General features: G+C 48.2%; 10 protein-coding genes across 10 annotated transcripts; 6 read left to right on the top strand and 4 right to left on the bottom strand.

The window, feature by feature from the left end:
- Positions 1 to 1,686: 1,686 nt before the first annotated feature.
- Positions 1,687 to 2,946, top strand: N7517_010803 (Aromatic prenyltransferase DMATS type; the record flags this gene model as incomplete). The annotated part of the gene is made up of 1 exon (XM_056728526.1): positions 1,687 to 2,946. The coding sequence occupies one exon, from the start codon at positions 1,687 to 1,689 to the stop codon at positions 2,944 to 2,946; it is 1,260 nt and encodes a 419-aa protein (XP_056574341.1).
- A 460-nt stretch (positions 2,947 to 3,406) lies between these two features.
- On the bottom strand, positions 3,407 to 3,949 carry N7517_010802 (uncharacterized protein; the record flags this gene model as incomplete). The annotated part of the gene is made up of 1 exon (XM_056728525.1): positions 3,407 to 3,949. The coding sequence occupies one exon, from the start codon at positions 3,947 to 3,949 to the stop codon at positions 3,407 to 3,409; it is 543 nt and encodes a 180-aa protein (XP_056574340.1).
- Positions 3,950 to 4,356: 407 nt separating this feature from the next.
- On the bottom strand, positions 4,357 to 4,584 carry N7517_010801 (uncharacterized protein; the record flags this gene model as incomplete). The annotated part of the gene is made up of 1 exon (XM_056728524.1): positions 4,357 to 4,584. One exon carries the CDS (start codon positions 4,582 to 4,584, stop codon positions 4,357 to 4,359), a length of 228 nt encoding a protein of 75 aa, XP_056574339.1.
- A 1,312-nt stretch (positions 4,585 to 5,896) lies between these two features.
- On the top strand, positions 5,897 to 6,557 carry N7517_010800 (uncharacterized protein; the record flags this gene model as incomplete). The annotated part of the gene is made up of 2 exons (XM_056728523.1): positions 5,897 to 6,160; positions 6,201 to 6,557. 2 exons carry the CDS (start codon positions 5,897 to 5,899, stop codon positions 6,555 to 6,557), a joined length of 621 nt encoding a protein of 206 aa, XP_056574338.1.
- A 1,570-nt stretch (positions 6,558 to 8,127) lies between these two features.
- N7517_010799 (uncharacterized protein) lies at positions 8,128 to 8,931 on the top strand (the record flags this gene model as incomplete). Its single annotated transcript, XM_056728522.1, has 1 exon — positions 8,128 to 8,931. One exon carries the CDS (start codon positions 8,128 to 8,130, stop codon positions 8,929 to 8,931), a length of 804 nt encoding a protein of 267 aa, XP_056574337.1.
- Positions 8,932 to 10,017: 1,086 nt separating this feature from the next.
- On the top strand, positions 10,018 to 12,582 carry N7517_010798 (uncharacterized protein; the record flags this gene model as incomplete). The annotated part of the gene is made up of 1 exon (XM_056728521.1): positions 10,018 to 12,582. One exon carries the CDS (start codon positions 10,018 to 10,020, stop codon positions 12,580 to 12,582), a length of 2,565 nt encoding a protein of 854 aa, XP_056574336.1.
- A 442-nt stretch (positions 12,583 to 13,024) lies between these two features.
- On the top strand, positions 13,025 to 14,068 carry N7517_010797 (Ran GTPase-binding protein YRB1; the record flags this gene model as incomplete). The annotated part of the gene is made up of 4 exons (XM_056728520.1): positions 13,025 to 13,318; positions 13,497 to 13,755; positions 13,813 to 13,941; positions 13,995 to 14,068. The coding sequence occupies 4 exons, from the start codon at positions 13,025 to 13,027 to the stop codon at positions 14,066 to 14,068; spliced, it is 756 nt and encodes a 251-aa protein (XP_056574335.1).
- A 953-nt stretch (positions 14,069 to 15,021) lies between these two features.
- N7517_010796 (putative transcription initiation factor subunit (TAF30)) lies at positions 15,022 to 16,548 on the top strand (the record flags this gene model as incomplete). The annotated part of the gene is made up of 7 exons (XM_056728519.1): positions 15,022 to 15,030; positions 15,168 to 15,208; positions 15,505 to 15,656; positions 15,813 to 15,955; positions 16,028 to 16,168; positions 16,226 to 16,346; positions 16,460 to 16,548. The coding sequence occupies 7 exons, from the start codon at positions 15,022 to 15,024 to the stop codon at positions 16,546 to 16,548; spliced, it is 696 nt and encodes a 231-aa protein (XP_056574334.1).
- Positions 16,549 to 18,076: 1,528 nt separating this feature from the next.
- N7517_010795 (phosducin family protein) lies at positions 18,077 to 19,043 on the bottom strand (the record flags this gene model as incomplete). The annotated part of the gene is made up of 3 exons (XM_056728518.1): positions 18,077 to 18,092; positions 18,152 to 18,381; positions 18,444 to 19,043. 3 exons carry the CDS (start codon positions 19,041 to 19,043, stop codon positions 18,077 to 18,079), a joined length of 846 nt encoding a protein of 281 aa, XP_056574333.1.
- Positions 19,044 to 21,061: 2,018 nt separating this feature from the next.
- Positions 21,062 to 22,405, bottom strand: N7517_010794 (WD40 repeat domain-containing protein; the record flags this gene model as incomplete). Its single annotated transcript, XM_056728517.1, has 5 exons — positions 21,062 to 21,082; positions 21,143 to 21,262; positions 21,315 to 21,404; positions 21,469 to 22,181; positions 22,291 to 22,405. 5 exons carry the CDS (start codon positions 22,403 to 22,405, stop codon positions 21,062 to 21,064), a joined length of 1,059 nt encoding a protein of 352 aa, XP_056574332.1.
- Positions 22,406 to 22,411: the final 6 nt, after the last annotated feature.

Raw genomic sequence — 22,411 nt, 5'->3', positions numbered from 1 at the left:
GTTTTGCTTAAAGTTTAATTCCTACTAGAAAGAGTACTAGCTACAGGTCTCTACTAACTCCAGATTATATGCAATGTTACCTTAGTTGCTGTAGCCAAGGTCTTTAGGCATCCCACAGCCACAGTCCACGTTGCTTCGTATTCTTTGTCCAATGCCAGGCGTAAAAGAAGTCTTATTGATAGTAGCGGAAATTGTTAGCCCTTCTAGGCCCTAGGCCCCAAAGGATCCGATAGCGTAGAAACAGTAAGAAAAGCGGATCGCGATCATTATATGTGGAGAATCGTAGCTGAACGTTGATTACAGAGTCGCTTGGCATGTGCGCTATATACCGTGTTGTTTCAATAGTGAAGATTTGAAGAGGGGTAAAATGATCTAACCCCAAAACCAAAATACACTACAATCATCAACGTGAAGATTTGGAAGGTGGTTGAACTTAGACCAAAGCTGTAGTGCAATGAGGCTAGCTGTAAGTGCGCATAGACCAATCGAAAATTTCACAAAGGGCTGAGGTTCCAAGGTAGATGGTTGGACAGTAGATGAGATAGGGTTCATGTTCATGCCTTCCATTGTATTGATTGGATCACGACGTCAAACATATACAATCGTTGGGCGCCGGAGGTTCCAACTGATAGTCTCTCCGGGGAAGGACTGAATTGAATGAAAGGAAAACGCCGAATGAATTGATCGCGGTCTCAGAGCAGAATCCAACCCCTCGCAATATCGGTATAATGGGCGGTTGTCTAAAGTTAGTCCTGATAGTAGCGGGACATTTTCCCTGTTTTTACCCTAGTTCGGAGCTAGGCAGGGTTTAGGAAGGTGTCATTAGAATACACTAGATGGCTTTATATCATGCACATGTGGATCCATGGATAACTGTAAAAGCGGTACTGGTCTATAGTTTAATATATGACGTACATAGACTTCGTATAGCTGTAGGTAATATGTGATACTTACTCTGTACTATAGTTACTCTGCATATGTGGTATTAAGATCTCGATTCATCACCCGAAGCGAGACCGGGGATAGTACTGCAAATTTTTATAGATGCCCCGAAGACTTAAAGTATATTTTAGAATTGTGTGACTGGTAGTAAAATAATCTACCAATCTAACTTGCTGCATGTCGTTGGAAATGTTGGAATGGAGGGCCATATTCCTAATCGGAACGCCCTAGGTACAAGTGCTTAGGGGCGAAAAATCAAGTAATAAAGACACCTCGGCATGTAAAGCAATGCACATTAAAGTGAACCTCATACATATGTTTTTATATACACTTTCATCTCGGCTAGCAACGGAATACTCGTTCTGTTCTGCACATGGCCTAGTAGGATCTACGGTGTTACTTAGGGGATTAGGGAAGAATAACGAACTATGTAGCAAAGATTGGATTTATTGCGTGCCGTGTCTGTCTGACTGTATCTGACAGAGGCGGGATTTCTATATGCACAAAGTAAGCGCCCAGATTCCACTAGAAAGTTCTCTCTGTCAAGAGCGTCTTGGCCAGTCTCATAGTTACAGGTAGTTGTCAAAATCCCGTTTATTTGTCTACACTGGATTTCGGAGAAACGATTTATAAATAGTATATCAATCCTATATAAGTTCATCTTCTGCTGAATACATGTGTTGCATACACAGTGCCAATCCTAGAGTTGACGATAACGTTGATAATCGCAATCCTACATCAGATATGGCTCTCTTGGACCAAAAGCAACCAGATGCCTGGTCGTACCCGCAAGGTCACCAGTTCGCCTACCAGAACCAACATACCACAACTGCAATCAAGCCTACCATGCCGACGACACCTGCTCCAGCCCCCATGAAGCAGGTGATCAACAGTAACTATCTTAGTGAGGCCAATCGGCAAGTCGAAGCTCTTTCAAAAGCCATTGGACAAGATGAGGCCACGCGAGAGAAGCTGCTATACGCATTGAAGTTTTCCGGGGGTGAATGGTCTCAAAATGCCATACCCCAGAAGCTGAACAAATCGGCTTGGGTTTCCGATGTGAGCAATGATCACTCGCCTTTTGAGTACTCATTAGCTCTGTCTCAACATACTGGAGCATCCGAGCTGCGGTTCTTGATCGAGGCTCAGCCCGAAGAAAACAGCCTAGCCGCCCTCCAAGAAAGTACCTCACGCTTGACCGAAGACATAGCGACAGAATACGGCCCCGCAAAGGTCTCCCTGGACCGCCTGAGTCTTGTCCAAGATTTATTTCGCCCCTCGAACCCCGAGTGTAAGCTGGCCCAATGGCACAGCTTCGTTACATCAAGTACACTGGAAAAGTGGAAGATTTACCTGAGTCCACTAGCCTCGAGCAGGCAAAACGCCTTCAACGTGACCAGAGAAGCCCTAGAGCGTCTGGGACTGGCCAGCTCGTGGAAATTATTGGAGAACATGATGACCGGCGACGACTATCCCATCTACTTTTCGCTCGGCTTGTCGCCGAACCCAGAAGAGGCCGAAGCTAAGGTCTACGTCGCACACCCTGGTGCGTCTGCAACGCAAATCGCGGAAAAGCATGTCAAAATGGATCCCAGTTCCAGTATCCAGGACATCGAGCAGTTCTACTCGATTATGGCTGGTGGATTGCTTGGGCCGTACCGTGGAGAACCTGGGGTATCTTGTTTCCATTTCAAGAACAAAGATCCGTCTCGGCCGGTGGCCCGTACGGTCCTCTATCCAATGTGTTGTCATGCAGAAAATGACGCCCAAGCGCAGGAGCGCATCGAAGCTTACATGGATGCTATTTCTGCGCCTCAGCTCTACCGGGAGAGGTATAGAAACGCCATTAGTGCCGTGCAGCGCCGGCCGTTGGAGGCTGGTCGTGGTATCCATAGCTGGGTTGGTATGAAGGAGAAGGTGGACGGCAAGCGGTCCAACACGTTTTACCTCTCGGCTGAACTGTATGGGTGTCTTGGTGATGACGCCTCGAATGGTGGCTGCTGAAACAGGTTTTCAGGTTATAGAATTGGTTCAGGGTAGTTGCCGGATTTACGAAAGAGCCAGGATCACAGAGGATCAAATGCGCCATCTTATTTTTGTTTTCTTATTTTTTGGGGGTCTATTTAAACAGCTCGGTTAAATACATTTTACCAGCGACCCATATCAACAATTTTTGGGGTATGGCAGCAAATAGCTCTCTCACTTGAGCCTTGAAATATATATTCTAGGCACCCCCGGATGCCACTTCGATGAACAGTCTCTCGCTAGATAGAAAACTGTCAGCAGTTGTTAGAATATATAATGGAGAGAACCACCCTCAAGAAGAGCGAGCGCACCGGTAACGATTAAAAGAACATATCTAGGAAGAAAATTTCAGCAATTGAGTTGGTCACTAGGCACCTCTACATTTAGTTTCACGAGTGAAGGATGGTATATATACGACAGCGCGCTTGCAATTGAAATATCATAATATCCACTGAAATTGTTGATCCTGGGGCTGCAAAATTCGCGCAGTCTGAGAAATCCAATTCTCTTCAATATTCTCATTGGTATACGGGGCTTGGTTTCCTGCGAGTTTGGCAGCCAAGTCTGAAGTAGCATGCCAGAGCTCATCACTGTCTGGCACCGCGAATTGCAGATCACTTAGAAGAAGAAGTTTTCCACCTGGTGCTCGTGGTCCACACGGAGGGCTCAAATTGGACCTGTCTTCTAAGTGTGCTGTGTCGCATACCCGGGCATGTCTGCATACCCTGTACAAGCACAAGTCAAAACGCTTGACTTCCTCAATACCAAGCCAGATAAAAACATCGGGGTCAACGCCTTGTTTGAATTGGGCCAGTATCGAAGGGTAGAAGAACATGTGGCGCTTCAAGCAGCTGCGCACAAGGGACACGAGAAGCCGTGAAGGGATCTCGGGGAGAACTTGAGTCAATTGCAGATCTGACCGGTCGTGGTTGAGGAGGAGGGAGAAGATGAGGTGTAACAGGATTCCTTGGTATGTTGCCATCGGCCAGGGTGTGGAACCAGATGAGGATATTTCATGATGTTGTGAGTGTGGTTCATCATGGTGATTCGATATGTCCCATTTTTCCTAGCTGGCTTTTTAATAACAAGAAGGGAAACGTGGAGAGATAGAAGAACGGGCTGAACTAACTCTTTGCTCGTATATCGACGAGGTTAGTCTTTTATGTAGGTCTTTTGCGATCTGTTGCGAGTTGCCTTCCGCCATCGCCCACAACCCCATCATCACCACCGATTGTGTAAGAAAAGGCAGCTCAGTATCGGGGTCGAACGTCGCTGGGTGTAAGAATGGCCATTTTGGGTGGAATTTATCGAAATAAGCCTGGACATATGGCGCAATTCTACACGGGCTATTCTCAATAGTTTCCGAACGCTGCATAGAAACTGCTGGTCCTACTGAAGGTAGGTGACTTTGTCGAGACCCGTTTTGTTCCAATGCCCGGCCTCGTGAGTTTGGGGTATATGAACATTGAATTCCTCGCTGGAAGCAAGCGTCGCAGGGAGACTGTCCGCCACATTTTGACCGTCGTGAGCGACAATAGATACAAGCTTGGATTGTTCGGGCGTTTCGTAGCTCTCTGGTTTTATGATGGGTGCGGACATGCTGCCGCAGCGTGTCATTCCTGGTAAAAACACGATCACAGAAGGAGCATTCGAAATACTCTGGTTGAAAGTGATTCTTAGCATGTCGGGTCAGATGTTCCTTCCGTCGATAGCTTAGGCCACACCCGGGAAGGTGACATTGAAAACGGGATTGCGGTGTTGTCATTGGAATTAGGAATCACTTCGGGTGATCGAGACGACGGATGGAGCGATAGGTTGAACAGAATGGAGGCCGGTTAAAGCCAAAATGTCCCAAGATAGAGACAAATTTGATTAGAAACAGCTATACTGCAGGTACGACATAAAAAGGTACAGGTGTTTTGGTGGGATAGCGATGGGATAGCGGGCCCCCCGGTGGAACCTGACTCAGGAGCTTCTCAGGCTTGGCAGTCGAGACTAAAACCAGTATGATATTTGTTGCTAGAGGCTATTAAGATTTCTCAGCTTCATCTCCGGATGCTAATATTGAAATTGGCTTAGCCTTGCACACTTCAAAGCATATAGAAATGCATGACCTATGATTCTTTGTTGCAATGGCTGTTATCAAAATTTCCCTTGATCTCCGAATGCTAATATGAAACTAGCTTATTGATTCAAAGCATACGGAAATGGCCTATTACTCTTTGTTGCCACTAATGGCTGTTCTCAAGATTTCCCATATTCCGAATGCTCATATTGAAATTATCTTGTTGAGTTTAGGGCCTTGCACACTTCGAAACATACGGAAACGCATAACACCTATCTCGATGCCTCTAATTCTCGATGTTTACTGCCCTTTATGTGGGGTTGATATGCTGCCAGACCCCCCACAGTGTGCTTGGCCCAGCATCTTTGCAATCTCGCATTCAACCTTGGAAGGAAGAAATACGAGGCCTCTACTTAACCGATGCTACCGCTGGATATATCACCACAACTGGACTGGGGATATTACGCGGCCCGAATACTCTTCTTGCGCCGCTTGACAGCGATCAATCCTATACCGATGTGGGGCTGCAATATAGTTGATAAAAGAACGGATTCTGAAATAGCTGCTCTACTCCGGCAGGCATCCTCCGGTTCACAGGCAAGCCTGAGGAGAAGCAACTTCTAACACGACTCATGGAATCCGAAACACCAATGACCTACAGAGGATTCGAAAACGCCCCATTCCTCTAGCGCATGCATTACTTGTATTAATGCATCCATGTTCCAATTTGGTCACGACTATGAGCGCGCCGTGCAATTGCCCCGGCCGCCAAAGCTAAGATATGGGGGCGCACATCTCTATGCTGACCCATGTGCAATCCCTTCCTTGAAAGACTTGGAAACAGCTGCGTCCGAATTCCGCAATATGCGTGGTATTTTGCAATGGAAAGAGCGAGATGGTGCTCGCCCGGCAACTGCAACCGTGGCAGGCATTGATTGCCATGGCGAAGAGAGCACATCTGCATCGGATGCCTTTGAGCCTATTGGCACTTACCACCTATTCCCATCCGATGTCATGACGAAACAAATTTGTATATATCCGGAAATACCTAAACCTTACATCTTCGGTCGTCTCTCACTCGAGTTGAAATTCGAAATATTCTCATATTTAACCTTTGACGGACCCAATGTAAGACTGGTATGTCGTGAATTAGCTCTACTTGCAACAGTCCATATGCTCCCACGGTCGTATTGGCGAAGCCTGGTTTCTCCTGGGTCAGGAAGCCGACTTCCTTTTCCTGAATGTTACGGACAGGAAGGACTGGTATCTGCTTTTCTTTGGGACCAGGGCATCCCTCGTGGCATATACCATGTTGACGGTCAAGTGGGAGAAAATCCGGGGTCAGAATTTCTTCGGGATCAGGGAAACCCTCATAAAACAGACCCTGTCGTTAATCAACCGGAAGAAAATCCGGCAATTGCTGGAACCAATTGCTACTATTGTGAGCCTAGAGCCTGTTTTGAGAAATGGTCCATATGGATCTGCTGGCCACCCCCGTAAAGAAAAGGCGAATATCATCAGCTGATCGATGACAAGCGTGCTGAGAACCTGTCCCCGCTCATAGAGGTGGCCAGCTCTTTTTCCGCTCAGCTAGCCTTTGCTGACGCTGATAGCCCTTTGCATGAGGGATGTCGTGTGCTTTACCAAAGAGCGCTATTGTTTGTGCCCCCGCTTCAGCAGTATTGACGGCGAATAGGTATCTCAACTATCCAATTCGGCTATAATTGGAATCAACCTATTTGCGTCTGGGGAGCGCAGTATTGCAGAATATCGAGTCGAATATCACAATCCGGCTTCTGAGACGTGGATAGAGATACCGAACACCTTCCACGTGAAAGCACTTGGCGTGGCGTTTTGCTCTGAAGGGCTGAGGGGAATCAAGTTTATGTACACAGGGTCAACTTCATCGAATTGGGTTGGTGATTCCAACGGCCCAGGGATTTCTCATGGGATCCTTAGCATCCCAGAGAAGCTAGATCAGCATTGCTTGCTTATAGGTTTAGATCGATACAAGATCATTTCACTCGGTCTCGGCAAAGTGATCAACAACCTTGAAATTCTGGAATCTTCCTAACATATTATGGATCCATCTCAGGTACAGTCTCACTTGTCGATATCACATCCACCAAGCCACGCAGAGTTGAAGATTAGCACCCTCTCACCCTCCCTGTCTTCCCGGGCTTTTGAACCCTTGACCAACATTGACTTTGGTGGACCAAAAGGCCTGTTTCTCGCGTCCTTAACAAGGATTACGTTATTTTGGGAAGGTCACTGTTCTATATTTTTCGGAACAGAGAAACTATTTATCGGAGTGGGGGTATCGTATTCTGATGGGAGGTCTGTACTTCTCGGTTCTAGCGGTGGCTGCGAGATTTCTTTTTTTGTCGACGGATCAAAGGGGGAGCGTATCAATCGAATTGGGATACTACCAACCATTCGGAGATCTCACCCAGAAGAGAGGCTTGGTGGTTTGCAGGTATTCCCTACTCCTTCCCTGGGCAACTATGTGTGTACGATGCTAATTTTGGGCCAGGTGTCAACAAGCTATGGGCGAACTGTTACTTTCGCTCCTCTTCGCTATCGGCTCAATACAGCTGTTGAACTCATACCAATTCCGCCGCCTAGCAACACTATTACTGGATTATTTGCCGTTGAAATGGTGTTTAGAAGTTTTTAAAGTAGACGCAGACAGCAGCTAAACAGATCTAGACAACCCCAACTTGCTTTGAGCGTGTCGGCGTTCAGTCCCAGCAGTGTGGCAAGCAACCCAAGATACCAGATATTCTGGACCGCAAATTCCATCAAACACCCGACGATCAGCTGCGATATGACAAAGAAAATTTTTCTCGTTTCATATATGCTGGGGACCCCGATGAGTATCAGACCTATGCGTCACTCAAGAATGTCCGGAAAACCCAGGCATTCACAGGCATACAAGGTCGATCCAGATCTCGAAGTCGCATATGCGGGTTGAAGCTGGAGCATTATAACCATCCAAGTCCCGGCATCGTAGGACAATGGATGCATCCACTCGATGATGGGGCCGAACTGGCCCAAGATGAGGATATACAAACTTGACTACCTGGCTCATTCCAATGGGGCACTTTAATAAGTTCCGGGGGATGGAAACAGGTCAAATCGTAGCCATACACCTTGAGACGACGCGTTCTCGCAGTGTGACTTTTCGCTCTCCAGACTTCCACTCCATCTCACTCCGACGGCTACAACACGACCAGTTCCAGGGTGGTTCCGATGAGAAACTCACAGCTATCTCTTGGATATTGAACGTGACCTGCGAACGCGTCCGAGCTGTCATTTCCACGAATGGAAACCGCCGAAACCCCCCAATATTGGTCCCTGAACAACCACCTCCATTTGACCAGGTACGAAAACTCCACTTTGAGAGGCAGAATGATGATGGCTGTAAAGAGAGCATAATAAAAGCCGAGGCCTACTTCACAGACCAGAGTATAGTCGGACTAGTCTTTGTCTATACGTCAGGTAAAACAGTGAGCACAGGTGAGCTCGATACCAAGGCCCGTCAAACAGTTCACTTTGCACCGGGTGCTCGCATTGTTGGCTTGTCAGCTGCTTTTGAGAGTATATACCGCAAGATTATTGAAATTGAGTTTGAGGTTGAACGGAATGAGCAGCCCCGGGGTCGGTGCGAGAAGCTTGAGCTTTCCATTGCTCCGGCCGGTGACCGGCGCAGTATCTTGAATTCTTACCAGCGAGATGTGTGGTTTAAGAATAATGCGTCTGCGAGAAGCTACAAATGGGTCTTTGAGGGTGACAAAGTATACAAGCCCCCGAGTGGGTCGAGGCTTGTTGGTATCTATATGGGCTGTCAGGAGCTCTCTCGTATTGGAGCATTATACGAGCCCAATGTTTCTCAATAGGTACATATTTATTAAAAGATCTTCACAGCCACTCCAAAATATCACTCAAAACATAACTATACGCCGATGTATAAGGGTGCTGGTCGACAACGGTTAACCCGGGCCCTATTACTTCGCACATTGCTATCCAGGCGCCCAATGAATAAAATGTTCGCCTCTCGAAACTTGTTGATCCTGAGACGTCGTATATGGGTTGTCAGGTGTTTAGCCATATGGCTGTGCAGTTGTGCTGCGATGCTGCCGCTCGTATTTTGTGTAAGGTGGATCCTGCAGGGATTCTTCGGGTATGCCAAGAGGTCTCGCTGAGCAAGGGGATTTCGAGATGGTGGGACACTGCTCTTAAAAGGGTTAAATATCTCAAATCAAGTAAGTGAAGCGAGGTGAATCCTGGATAGTTTTTCTTAGTCTTCATTTCCACGTGAATGTATCAAAGGAGTACTATACCGTAGCGCGGCTTAACGGCTGGGTGATCATGGTGGGGCATAGTGGAGCTCTACCTCAAGTATAGAACAAGTATAAAGAATAGCTCTTTAGATAAAATATGATAGGTTTAGGAGATTATTTCTTTAACTTGTGCATTTGGAGTGCATCGAGAGCAAACAAAGGACTTGCCAGTTACGTATCAACTTGTACTTGTACATGGTACCGCCATCACCGCGGGCATCACCATACAACACTCAGGTACCTTGTACTACCCCGCCATTATTGTCACTTGGGTCATTCTTATCGCAACACACATCCCCTGATTAAACCTACCCGTGGACGTTTCAGTTCTCTTTTATATCCCTTCACCTTTTTCTTTACTATTTGGCCTTCCGTTTTCACGTTTCACGCCTTTTCCTCTAGGCCATTCCTTCCAAGTCAGACGCACCTGACTCCTAACATCCGGCTCCCCGCAGACCCACCCGTGGGCCTTATCGCTCTATTTGGGCTTGAGTATCTGCCTATTCTCAGTATCTTCCGACCCTTCCCTTCTCTTTCTATTCCCTTGATATCTCCCTCTAACTCTGCTTTTTTTGACCTCCGGCTTGGGCTATCCCTGAGCTCCTGTTCCCGCCGCACCCGTATGAACTTTACATCCACGAAATGACTGACGATCCAGACTCGCCCCATAGGCGTTTTCTCCGTGCTCAGACTGCTTCGAGTCTACAATATCCAACTCTTCCACCCCTCACAGCTTCTGTCGAGGAGTGGTTGTCCCGTTCACGGCCCACCAATATGACGTCAGATCGACTCACTGATCATTCACCCAAGACACTGAGTGATAGCTGGGCGACTCTGAGCGTGTCTGATATACGCTCAGAGGATGGCAGTCACTCCGAACAAACTGATACATGCTCGTTGATCGATCAGGCCAGCCCTGACGACGTTTCAAGCCTCGATGGACGCTACAGCGGTAGCGAGGCCGAGGCACAGGATGAAGACAACCAAGAGGATGATGGGATAGACAGGGATGAAGTGCAGTGCACTGAATCGGCCTCCCAGGAGCTGCCTGCCCTCTTTGCTGCCAGACGAACCACGATCGATGACAGTACCACGACCACAAAACCCTCCTTCCCCCGAACCAGTGATTCGATCGAATTTGTGGAGCCTGAGAAGTGGCCCGAGATCGAGAGAGTGGAGCTCAAGCATACTATCCGCATCTTCGAAGGTGCTGCAGCCTCAGAGTTGAAGAGTCGGCTGCCCTACAACTCAACCGACTCCATTCTCATGGCCACGGTTCAACAGACCATGACGAAGCAGAGCCTCGACCTAGATAAACCTTTCCGCGTGCTCTACGTCGGACAACCGGGATTCCGAAACATTATTCTGGACAAGATCGGCGATGTTCTGGTATCAAGCTCATGTGCTGGTTCGGAGCCCAGCTCGGCCGAATCTTCCCGATATCATGTTGTGCCAACCTCGTTTGGCGCCGGAGCAGTTCCTAACTTTGCGGAACTTCTTCCGATCCATGTCCAGCTAGTGGTTGACGAATGCCTAGAAGCCACAGCTGATACCCACGCGGACCGACCCAGTACACTCAACCTGAAGTTCAAGAACCGACCTGTCTGCACTTCAGCCTGGAATGGGTCTGACTACCATGTAACATCTGCAACTGATTGGACTCTACCAGATGTGGCAATTCTCTTTGTCTCTGGCCTCGATGATGCAGCGGCCGCCAAGACCCAGCGTCTTGCTCACATGTTCCTGGAACGTCATGGAGTCCCCGCGATGGTGATCTCGGAGGAGCCACTGTGGAATATGGCTGGAGAGGCGATTCCTCTTAATCACAACAGTCTACACACATGTTTGGAGTCCCGCAATCCAGTTTCCGGGGAGACCGCAGTCCTCCGACGGTATCCTATCGATTTGAAGACCTTCGAGAGCATCACACCTGGTCAGTTGAATCGAAACCTGGCTTCTCTTGTCGGCCTGTATCCAAAGAAGGGATACAAAGTGACTTCGGATACCCCCAAGCCTCTCCAGAGAAACATATTTGCGGATCTCGAGAAGTATCCTGGTAATTGGCTCCCGCCTTCCTATGCCATACGGGTCCGGGAGCTGGCTCCCACCCTGCGTCTGGTTACTTTAACTCTCGTTTCGGCCATTGCCATCTCTATTGGGTATGCGGCTGTCAAAGTTCTGGTCGTCTTTTTGGCACAATGCTTTGCTGGATCAGCTCTATCCAATGCATCCTTCCCAGTGGCATCTCACGTTTCTCCCACCTCCGTCCTGACCCTGAATCGAGTGGCACAGCCCTCCATCTCAACACGATCGTCATCGTCAATGCGGCTATTGTATGTGCCCTCTTCGGGAAATCCAATACCCGAGGATGTCACAGTGCCAACTATTTCTACTGTGAAATCATGGGGAACGACGAATGAATTTGAGATTCAGGTTGTTGGAGACTGCCATGTTATCATCAAACCCCCACATAAGTTTGCATCCAAGAAACAGCCACAATTCAATGTGAGCGTTCACCGAGAGAACGAGGCTCTTACATACGAGCTGTCACAGCTGTTTGATGGAGTCTACACGCTGAAGCTGAACCGCGAGGATGCATACGGGTTAGTCAACTTGACGATCACAACCAAGTCAAGACAGCCAATCAGCCAGACCATCACTGTTGACTTCGGAACCCCATGGCTGAAGATTGCAAACTGGAAGCGTGCAGCACAGGAAATTTCTTCCCAATTTGCCAAGGAAATCCATACGGCTCAGACCGGCCTAACTGAGGTATACGGCCGCCTCTCTACAGACTTACAAGTGATCGTGGGAGATGTGGTGAAGAGAGCCCATTTCTTGCGCCGCGATGCCGAGGACCTACGGCGTGAGAGTCTGAATACCCGTGATGCCGTTCTATCACGTTCGAAGCAAATTTCAGAAGTCCTGACTCGCAATACTATCCAGCGATTCCGAAGTGTTTCTTCTGTGCTGCAAATGCGGTCTAGTCGCGTGAACAAGGAAGCCAAGGGCCTTGTTCATGATGCATGGAGCCGACTTGGGAAGTCAGCCACAAAGCTTGACCTCCACAGTATGATGGATCGAGTGCGCAACGTTAGGAAATGTGATGCGCTAGATCGCGCTCAGTCGCGTGCGCGATATGTTATGGGATTCCGGTCCGGCAAATCCGCAGATTGCTCAACTCCTGGCTCTCGAAATGATGAATGAACTTACCTTACGACTTTGTATTTGCTTTTTTTTCTATTAATGAGTTGGCTGTGGACAGGTTTTTGTTTATGGCGATCAGGTTTGGGTGGCAACGGTGCTGGAAATGGGGTTTCAGACGAACTATTCAGTCGGCGCAATGGTATCTCTTATTTAAACCATAATCCAACTTTGGCCTTATCTGAAAGTAAGATAGAATCTTCACTTCTTTTCTTTCATGTTTCTGTTGCATGTAGTTCACATTCTACAAGAAACACTATTGGCAGACGAGGGCGGTAGCGGATTCTGCCGGATATGGGACCCAAACTAAGTATTAATTTTTCCCCCCTCATCGCTTTCTCTGATCAACAAACACTATCTCTTACTGAAATTCCATATCTCCCGTGGATCTCTGCCATCTCTCTTTTCAAAATTTTAAACCGATCCTCTTGAGTCCCTCGTCATCATGTCCGACATCACTGAGACTAAGCCCGACCCCGCCATCTCTGCCTCCGAGACCAAGCCTGAGGAGACCCCCGCCACCGGCGAGGCTGAGAAGTCTACCACTGAGGCCGTCACCGAGACTGCTACTGAGACCGCCGAGAAGGCCGTCGACACTGCCAAGGATGCTGCCGTGAAGACCTCCGACAGCATGTTCTCCATGTTCGGTGGCGGTCCCAAGAAGGAGAAGAAGGAGGAGGCCGAGGAGCCTACTGATGAGCCCTCCGGCTCTTCCAAGGCCCAGAAGGCCAATGAGGAGGTGAGTTTGATACATCTGATGCTGGTTGCATAGACGGTTGTTGGACGCGTCTATTATGGGAGCGGGGTCTTATGCCCCTTTCGCCAGATAGTGGGGTCGTCGCAACGAAGTCATACTGTGCCAGTGTCTGTGATTATTTTAGCTCGGCGCATATACTGACCATGATATCTCAATGCAGGATGAAGTCGAGGAGTCCGCCGATGTCCACTTCGAGCCCGTGATTCGCCTGACTGAGAAGGTCGAGACCAAGACCAACGAGGAGCTTGAGGAGCAGTCCTTCAAGATGCGCGCCAAGCTCTTCAAGTTCGACCGCGAGTCCAAGGAGTGGAAGGAGCGTGGTACCGGTGACGTCCGCCTGTTGAAGCACAAGGAGAACCAGAAGACCCGCCTCGTCATGCGCCGTGATAAGACCCTCAAGGTCTGCGCCAACCACTACAGTGAGATTGCCCGGTCATAATTTCCGAAGAAGTTTCAGTGCTAATATGTATTCCCAGTTGTCCCCGACATGAAGCTCAGCGCCAACGTCGGTAGTGACCGCAGCTGGGTCTGGAACGCCGCCGCCGATGTCTCCGAGGGTGAGCCCGAGGCTCAGACCCTGGCCATCCGTTTCGCCAACAGCGAGAGTGAGTGTTTTTATCCCAACTTGATGTTGAACTTTCACTAATCATGGTTGTAGACGCCAACGCCTTCAAGGATGCTTTCGAAACCGCCCAGGTTGAGAACGAGAAGCTCTTCAACGCTGAAGAGTAAACAACTCTCTCCTTCTCTCGTCTTGCTGACTCTTTTGAGGATGAGGATACCAAAATACCGTGTACTTGGCATTCCAAGACATTTGGGTCCATCATCCCGGAGCTTGCTCTCGAAAATCACCCAATTTCGCCCCTTTCACACCGTTCTACCCAATCATCACCCCCCCCCAATTCATCCCATTCCCACCCCATCCCCTACGACGCGACGAGCGAGGCAGCAGTTATGAAGATGCTCCTCACATAGCTATTGCGAGCCATGCAGTCTACGAAATGGAGGGCAGTTCCCTAACGTCGGTGGTTGCTCGGAAGTAGATAGACATTTCCCCATCGAATATACCTGCACATCACCCCATACCCTGAAGATATCTGAAGAAAAAAAAAGACAGTAATGATGAGTATGCCTAAAAATCAAGTGTATGCCAAAAATAATACAAAAATTGTACAATTCTAAAATTGAAGAATAAGAAAAATTTCCTTCACATTTTGCTTTCACTTCTCAAATCTCAAAGACACGATGATTCCAGATCCCAAGAATAGGAACAAAGCTAGGATTGTAAAGTAAATTTGTTTATAGCTATATTCATTTGATCCCAATATTCTCAAGTTTATATATATTAAGGTATATCAGTTAGAAAGAGAACGAGGTTAAGTTGAACATAGTGGGCAGCCCTGTGATAGTCCAAGACTCCCTCTCTCACCACCTCTTAAATTCACCGCTTCATCAATTACCTCTAGAATATCAAAAGAACAACACTATATAACAGTTCCTGTTGCCTTACATTGAGGTATTGTCCAGGTTATGATTTCTCATGCTCATTGCTCACTCCGATAGACCGCGCAAACTTGTCTCCGAGACGCCCACCTCTCCGCACGTCAACGTCCCCTTTCGGCCTCAAAACCTTAGAACCTCACGATTCCCTCAAGTGACGACCAGAAGTCACCAATAAAATAATCATGCCTGACGTGAGTATACTAAACCCCCAACCACCGCGAACTTGCATCTACGGTCTAAGACTGTGGGTTTGTCGAGCCCAAACCTGGTCTTTTCTCCGTTTCCAGCACAATTAAAGCTCGCATACACTAACACTCCTCCTCAATAGGTCAAGCGCACTGTCCGTCTCATCACTGAGCAGAACATTATGTATGCGACCCTCTCTACCTCCACCTTCCCTCCCTTCGCAAACTCCGCTCTGAGAACAGCGACTGGAGCTACTGTCTCCCACAATCTCCTTTCAACGCTATCACCACTTCGGTCCTGTGGATTACAGGATGCGAGGATGGTAATGCGCTCAAGGATGAAGATGAGCGCAGCTTCGCACACTACTCTTACTCTTCTCTTCGAACCCTCCCCCCCATACACCCATCTATCCCTACCTATACACACAAAACACGCTGGATTAGACACATTGGCTGACTTAGGCTCTTTCTGCACTACAGAGATAAGCCATCGGAGGTTGAGGGCTTCCCGCAGCGATCTTGGCATATCGAGGTCTGGCTCGTGAACGAGAAGGGCGCCTTGGTCCCAGCGAACATCTTCGACAAGGTCACCTACCACCTACACCCCAGTTTCGGTGAACGTGCTACGCAGGGTATGTTTTGGTCCCTATTAGTTATTTTTTTGGTGATTTGGTCTTGGCGACGCGTGGGGTATCTGTCGATTCAGAAATCCCACGACTAGCAGGGTTTGGTCACTGGTGATTGTTTTAGGATTGGACGCTAACATGGGATAATTCCGCTTCGAATAGTCTTCAAGCAGCCGCCGTTCCGCATTCAGGAGGAAGGATGGGGTGAATTCGATATGTCTATCGAGCTCACTGCTGACAAGTCCTACACCATTCAACATGACTTGAACTTCGCCCAGACCCGTTATGAATCTAAGCATGTGCTCGTAAGTTGTTGAGATCCCCGAAGAGAATAAGTATGGTGTCCTGATCAATGGCGCGTTTTGTTGCCCGTACAGACCTTCAAGAACCCCAAGCCTGCTTTGATGGCTGCGCTGCGCGAGTCCGGTCCCGTCCCCGGTGACGAAAATGGTATCAAGCACAAGCGTCCTGCTGGTGGCGAAGAGAGTGCCAAGAAGAAGAAGCGCACGGATAAGAATGTGAGTTTGTTTCGGTGATATGGGATTGAGATTGGCAGGGACTGACGCGCTTTCAAGGTCGACATGGACAAGCTTGCCGATGGGCTTCAGAAACTGAACGAAGACGACCTTTTGCAGGTTGTGCAGATGGTTCATGACCACAAGGCGGCGGACTCATACACAAAGAACGATGTTGAGCGTAAGTTTCTCTCTCCCTCGACCTCGGGTATATCAGAGAAACGAAATCCATATTCTTCCTCTGTTTACTTGACGTTTACTCTGACCAAAATACTAACCCTACCCTTTCTACAGTTGGAGAATTCCACGTGGACTTGTACACTCTCCCTGACGCGTTGATCAAAATGCTCTGGGATTTCACGGCGGACCGCGGGGCTCTGTAAAGGACGACCGAGCGAGCGGAAGGAGAGAAAACCTGGCGTGGGAGTGTTTATTCTCTTTTCTTCTTCATTTCTTCTCATTTCTCGAGCCTGCTTCGCTTCTTTCTCTACTATGTATCCTCGGTCACCCACGACCATACGTCTAGTTACTTCGATATCATGTTTTTTTTCTGTCTTTGACACGGGGAGTTAGTGGACTACCGAAGGAAATTGGATGGCTCTTTTTTCTTTGTTTTTTCTTTGCTTCGTTCTAAAATGCGAGTATTGCTTTCTCTTGGTGGGGGGATGGACTTGGTGCTTTCACTCATCTTGTGAGGAAGAGTGGAATTCGAGAACTCAGTAAATGGGTTCCTTGAGATGCTTTGCACAGGATATGGATCTTATACCAATTCGAAACTCAGTTGCACTTGGCAGATACTCTTGCATATGAGACTGGGAGATGAGACTGGGACTGTGGATGTCTGTATTCCAGCTTCCTCGACTAGTATCTTTCAATTCACACAGGTCAGACCTACGACACTAATCTAGACATGGAATGACTTGAAGCTACATTTGAAAGCTGAAGTGTATTGGGCGACTACCTAGGTACACGCATGTAACTACATAAGTACATAGTAGCTAGCTCTACAATGCAAGAAGATGTGATTAGACAACCCCCCATGTATTCCGTGGGACCTGTCAATGGCTACGAACCCACAAGGCTCAGTCAACGACTTTGTCAAAAACATCCACGAGAACTCCTAATTTGATATGGGCACAGACCTACACATAGACCTCAACAACTTGGTAATGTTGATATCCACGTTATGTGTAAGTAAGGCACGACCCTCTGCGCGATCTCAGGTGGGCTACGGAGAGATGGGGGTCGAGGGCTGGGGAGAGGGAGAAGAGAAGAAGAAGAGAAGAGGAAAGATGGGGGGAGGCCTTTTATATGCTCACATCCCACGTACCTTCCTCAAATGGACGGTCCTTTGCTCTTGCCTTTTTTAACTCGGGGTTACTGTGGCAGGTGACCATACGAACCCTACATAGTGTATTTGACAGTGTTGTCTCTTGCCATTTCAAAAGAAAAAAATTAAATGGACTTAGTTTAGTCTAAGAAGACTACCAGAGAAGATAGAGTCAGAGTAATAACAGCATGGGATATCTCGAGTAAATCAACATCAAGCCCGGCCCCCGCCGGGGTGGAAATAGTAGGGACATAATCAGACAAGGAGAGAAATGAAACGCAACGTGTTTGATGAGACACGGCAAGATAGTAACCAGACCATCGATCAATACACCCCGTTCTAGTGACAACGCCGTTTCAAGATATGTTCTTTTTTTTGGTGCAGATGATGCATCCAAGGTTAAAGAAATCGGAGACAAAGAGAGATGCGGGTGGAGGGTGTTTGAGTTCCAAAAAAAAAAAAAAAAAAAAGACAAGTCAAGTCAAGTCAAGTCATGCAAAGAGATCACGAGGGAACAACAAAGACGCTTTGCTGCTGTGCCAGTAAATGTGGACGCTGAAAACATAATAGCAAAGGAAAGATCATAGCACACGGTTCCTGTAATCGGTATTAGTATAGGTTTCAGTAGAAATGAATAAGAGGCGGGGAATACGCACAGCTTCAACAAGTCCTCAAGACTGTCAGCGCTGCAGCTGCGGCCGCGAGGAATGTTGTGTAGCACATCGACGATGGTAGCAAAGACATCGCCGCCACGGTATGCCAACAGAGCGGGAGCCTTGATATGATCCATCTCCGCGATATCCTGGTGCATCTTCACGAAGCGAGTAGTAGGTTGTCTGCGAGCGATAGTAACAAGACATTCTTCGACCATAGCGCTGTCATCAGACTAAAATATAAATTAGCACCAACCCCGCAATTATAATTGCACCAGAGACCAATTCCACATACCTCGTGATCATAGATGCAGACAACAACAACGGTATCAGAAGTCACCTTCTCAATAGCATCGAGATATCCCACCGCATCAACAGTCTGAACAGATCCAAACCGTCTACCCCGTGGACTAGGACGACGACTATTCCGATCCTGCAGCTCGTGGATACGCGATTGGCGCCACTTGCTCATGAAGCGGGCCTCGTCGTCGTCCTCACTGGCAGAGGACTGATCACCGCCTGCGAGGGGCACGTCATCACGAGTAGACTTTGAGCTGTACGAAGCACTGTTTGAGTCGAGCCCCGCAGCGCTGAGGAGGGTGCGACGGAAGGACTTCTTGCGTGCGCGTTCGAAGGCCTGAGCGTCTGCGATGACGCCCTTGGGACCTGTGTTTGCTTCGTAGACGGTATTGGGGATGTGGTAGTTTGGGGTGCGGGAGGAGACCATGTCGTCTGCTTCTTCGTCGGAGGAGTCTACTGTTTGACGGGAGCGGAGGCGGGAGGATTCGGGTTCGTCGTCGGAGAAGTGGGGGTCTGAGTCGTTGTCTTCTGGGTGGGAGGTGAATTGTGAACGGTTGCTGTTTACCAGCTGGTTGAATTCTTCTTGGGCGGACATATTGAAGGGAAAGGCGTGGTTTTTAGGTGAGAGGGATTTTAAGTTGGAAGATCTTTCGTTTGGTATGTTTCGGGTTTGACTAGGATCAAGGATCAAGCATAGACTCGAAGGTTGGCCCCTGATGTTGAAACGGAGAGAAGGCTGAGGTTGGTAGAGATCGTCGTGAAAGATATGGAAGTCATGGAAGTTATGAAACGGTGAAGGCCCGGGGCCGCCCCTTTTCTTTTGTTTCATATGGGATCCACCAAAGAATATGTCAATATTCTTAGTTTCTTTGTATATTATCTAAATCTACAATGCTATATATTGTTTGTTTGTTCCTATACTTAGCCTTAGCCTTAGATCAATCGTATCCCTGTCGTTTTGGAACCCATTTACTAAGGTGTGATATCTCCATGGTATATCAAATGCCATCTCAGGCCTCGAGTCGACCAAAAAAAAAAAGCAAAAACCATCATTTCCCTTAGTGCCTCGTGTCGACGGCGAAATAGCTACTTTAAGGTGTGTACATACTCAGCCACATTCTATTATGTAGATCTTTAGTCTCCACTAGATATTTCAGGCCTAGATGTTTCTATTTTCTATTTCTAGGACGGGTATTCTCGTATTCCCGGTTAGGTTTGAGATGTAGGGATGAACCTGTCTCGGCAAGTAGCGTGTATGCTTATAAGGATAACCACAGGGCTGATCCTGTTATTCTTATCTCGAGTTCTATGAGTCAGCCCTCTAACAACTTTTTTCTACTTCAATTATCGTCTTACTTATATCCAGGATCCGTGGTTCTCATTCCTTTGTTTCATATCAGATCTCAAGGCTGATCCCAGAGCGTGTTAGGCATCCACGAATGTCGACCTCGGTGAGAATGAGGCGACTAGTTCGGCCTGGCATGCGGACATGCGTGACATACTCCTAGCCACTGTTCCTGGCTGTTGGTAGCCTAACATAGGGGACAGGCGTGGGCTGCATGGTGTTGGAAGCAGGGAGCCGAAAGTTGGAATGTATATGTACTATTACTACTACTACTACTACCTGCTCCTCGGGCCGTCATCCCAAACAACCTGGAGACTACTTCTCAAAGATGATATGGGAGGTACGTTCTGCCTTACGGCTGGACCGAGGTTCAAACCCGTGTATGCATGTCCGATGTCTGCTGCTCGCCACGCTCGCATTGCAGAGAGTCAAGCAAAAAGCTATTGCCCAATACTATCATCTTCGAGTATGGAAATGGAGAATTGATGAAAAAAAAGTTCACAAATGGAAATTGGAGCTGCTCGAAACATTATCAAAATCCGACACCAAAGAATCTCAGAGCAAGAGATTCCAACGCAAAGACAGTAAGTACAACAGACTCTTTCTTTAGAGGAGACACAAATAAGGGGGGAGATAGGAGAGAAGAAAGGAGAAATTGAAGAGAATAATAAGGTAACGCATAGGTAAGTCGGCGAAAGAAATCCTGGCCAGAATCCGGCAACCAAGTCCTCCTTTTTGCCTTCGCCAACAAAATACATGTCGAGACCAATGCTGAGGTAACCCAGAACGAAATGGTAAACTGAAGGGGGGATAAAGAAATTCAAGAAAGAAAAAAAAAAGAAGGGGAAAGGGCGTCATCGGGAAGTCAAAAGGGAAATCAAGGGACAAGAGAAAAGGGAGACGGAAGAATCGTCAGATGGATCGACTCGTTCCAGCATTTCCTTCTGCTGGCTGCAGTCACTGTACATCCATCGACAAGGAACTCGTCCCGCTCTCGTGTCCAAACAAGTATTGTGTTCATCGCTATCGTTTGTTCGCCGGGATAGCATCCCATAGCGCTCACATCCACCTCCATCACCTTCCGTATCGCATGCGACGACGATGTCTGCGCCGCGGGTAGTGTATTATCGTGAGAACCCAAGGGATTCCCCGGTAATTGATTATTATCGTACAATGGCGGAGATTCGAACCATCGAGCCTAAAAAATTTCGAAGAAGAGCATTGCAGAATGATTGACACGGGGTATCTTGCGTTTTGTTTTTGTTGGTTTACCAGGCCCAGACCTTGAGCTGTACGAGGGAAGACCAGAGGTTAGTAAATGCATTTGGATGAATTGCAGGAAAACTTACAAGGGAATCCCAAGATCCAGTGCATAGACTGATTCCATCATTGCTGACGCCGAGACAGCTCACGCGGTTCTCGTGGCCGCTCAAAGAACCAACCTTGTCGCCACGCAGAACGTCCCATACCTAAATGATGGATTAGCATTGAGTCCCATTTTTAGAAGAAAAAGGCTCGTACCTTGCACTCGAAATCATCGTAACCTGCGAACAATAACCGGCCGGAGACTGAGAACGCAACGGAAGTGATACCGCACAGAACTTGGTCGCTCTGGAGGAAATTCAAATGTCAGTTTTCGTCAATCATATCAGTGTCTCGAGCAAAAGATAATTACCTGGTAGGTGTTAAGCTCGCGGTCGGCACGGATATCAAACAGACGGCAGGAAGTGTCGTCGGAACCAGTACCGAAGGCATTGCCGTCGGGGAAGAACTGAACGGCATTGATATCCGACTCGTGACCGGCGAATGTCTGGACGGACTTTCCGGTACGAATATCCCACAACTTGGCGAAAGCGTCGCATGCACCGGAAACGAAGATGTTCTGGTTGGTTGGGTTGATGCTGATCGACATCACGTCACCCAGGTGGTCGGCAAACTCGGTGACCTTGGTTCCAGACTCGATATCCCACAGCATACAGGTCATGTCGCCGGACGAGGTAATGATGCGGCGGTCGTTGATAAAGCGACAGCAGGAGAGATATCCCGAGTGTCCGGAGAGCTCGCGCGCGACACGAGTCGGGCCTTCGCGGGAAGACAGGTTATAGATCGAACAAATATTGTCGAGACCACCACAAGCCACGTAGTTTCCGCTCGGGGCATAGGCACAGGTCATGACCCAGGACGAGCGTAAGGGAATCGCATGGACCTTGTTTGTGGTGTAGGCATCCCAGATGATGAGCTTTCCGTCCTGCGAAGCCGAAACGAGATGGCGCCGATCGGTGGACCAGTGCATGGCGTAAATCTTGGCGAGGTGACCTTTCAGCGTACGTCGGGGCTTCATTCCAATTCGTGGTAGGGCATCAGTCTGGTTCTGCGCGACTTGACGGACTAGAGAGTGAAACAGTCAGTACATTGAATCAAGTCTCCCAGAGTGCAGTTAATAACAGCCTGGGAGGAAACGAGGAAACCCTCAAAACATAACAATGGGGAGTCGCACGAGAGGTATCGGCCAGCTCATCCTTTCTGCGCTTAATCTTATCCTTCAAACCCTCAGCTTCGCGCCTGGCCGCAGTGATCTTGGCCTGCATCTGTTCACCGCTCATATCGGCCATTTTATC

This window comes from Penicillium concentricum, assembly GCF_028827145.1.
Source record: "Penicillium concentricum strain IBT 3081 chromosome Unknown utg000006l_segment0_segment0, whole genome shotgun sequence".
Taxonomy (NCBI): Eukaryota; Fungi; Ascomycota; class Eurotiomycetes; order Eurotiales; family Aspergillaceae; genus Penicillium; species Penicillium concentricum.
Note: the sequence above shows the minus strand (reverse complement) of the source record. Positions and strands in the feature narration are given on the sequence as shown.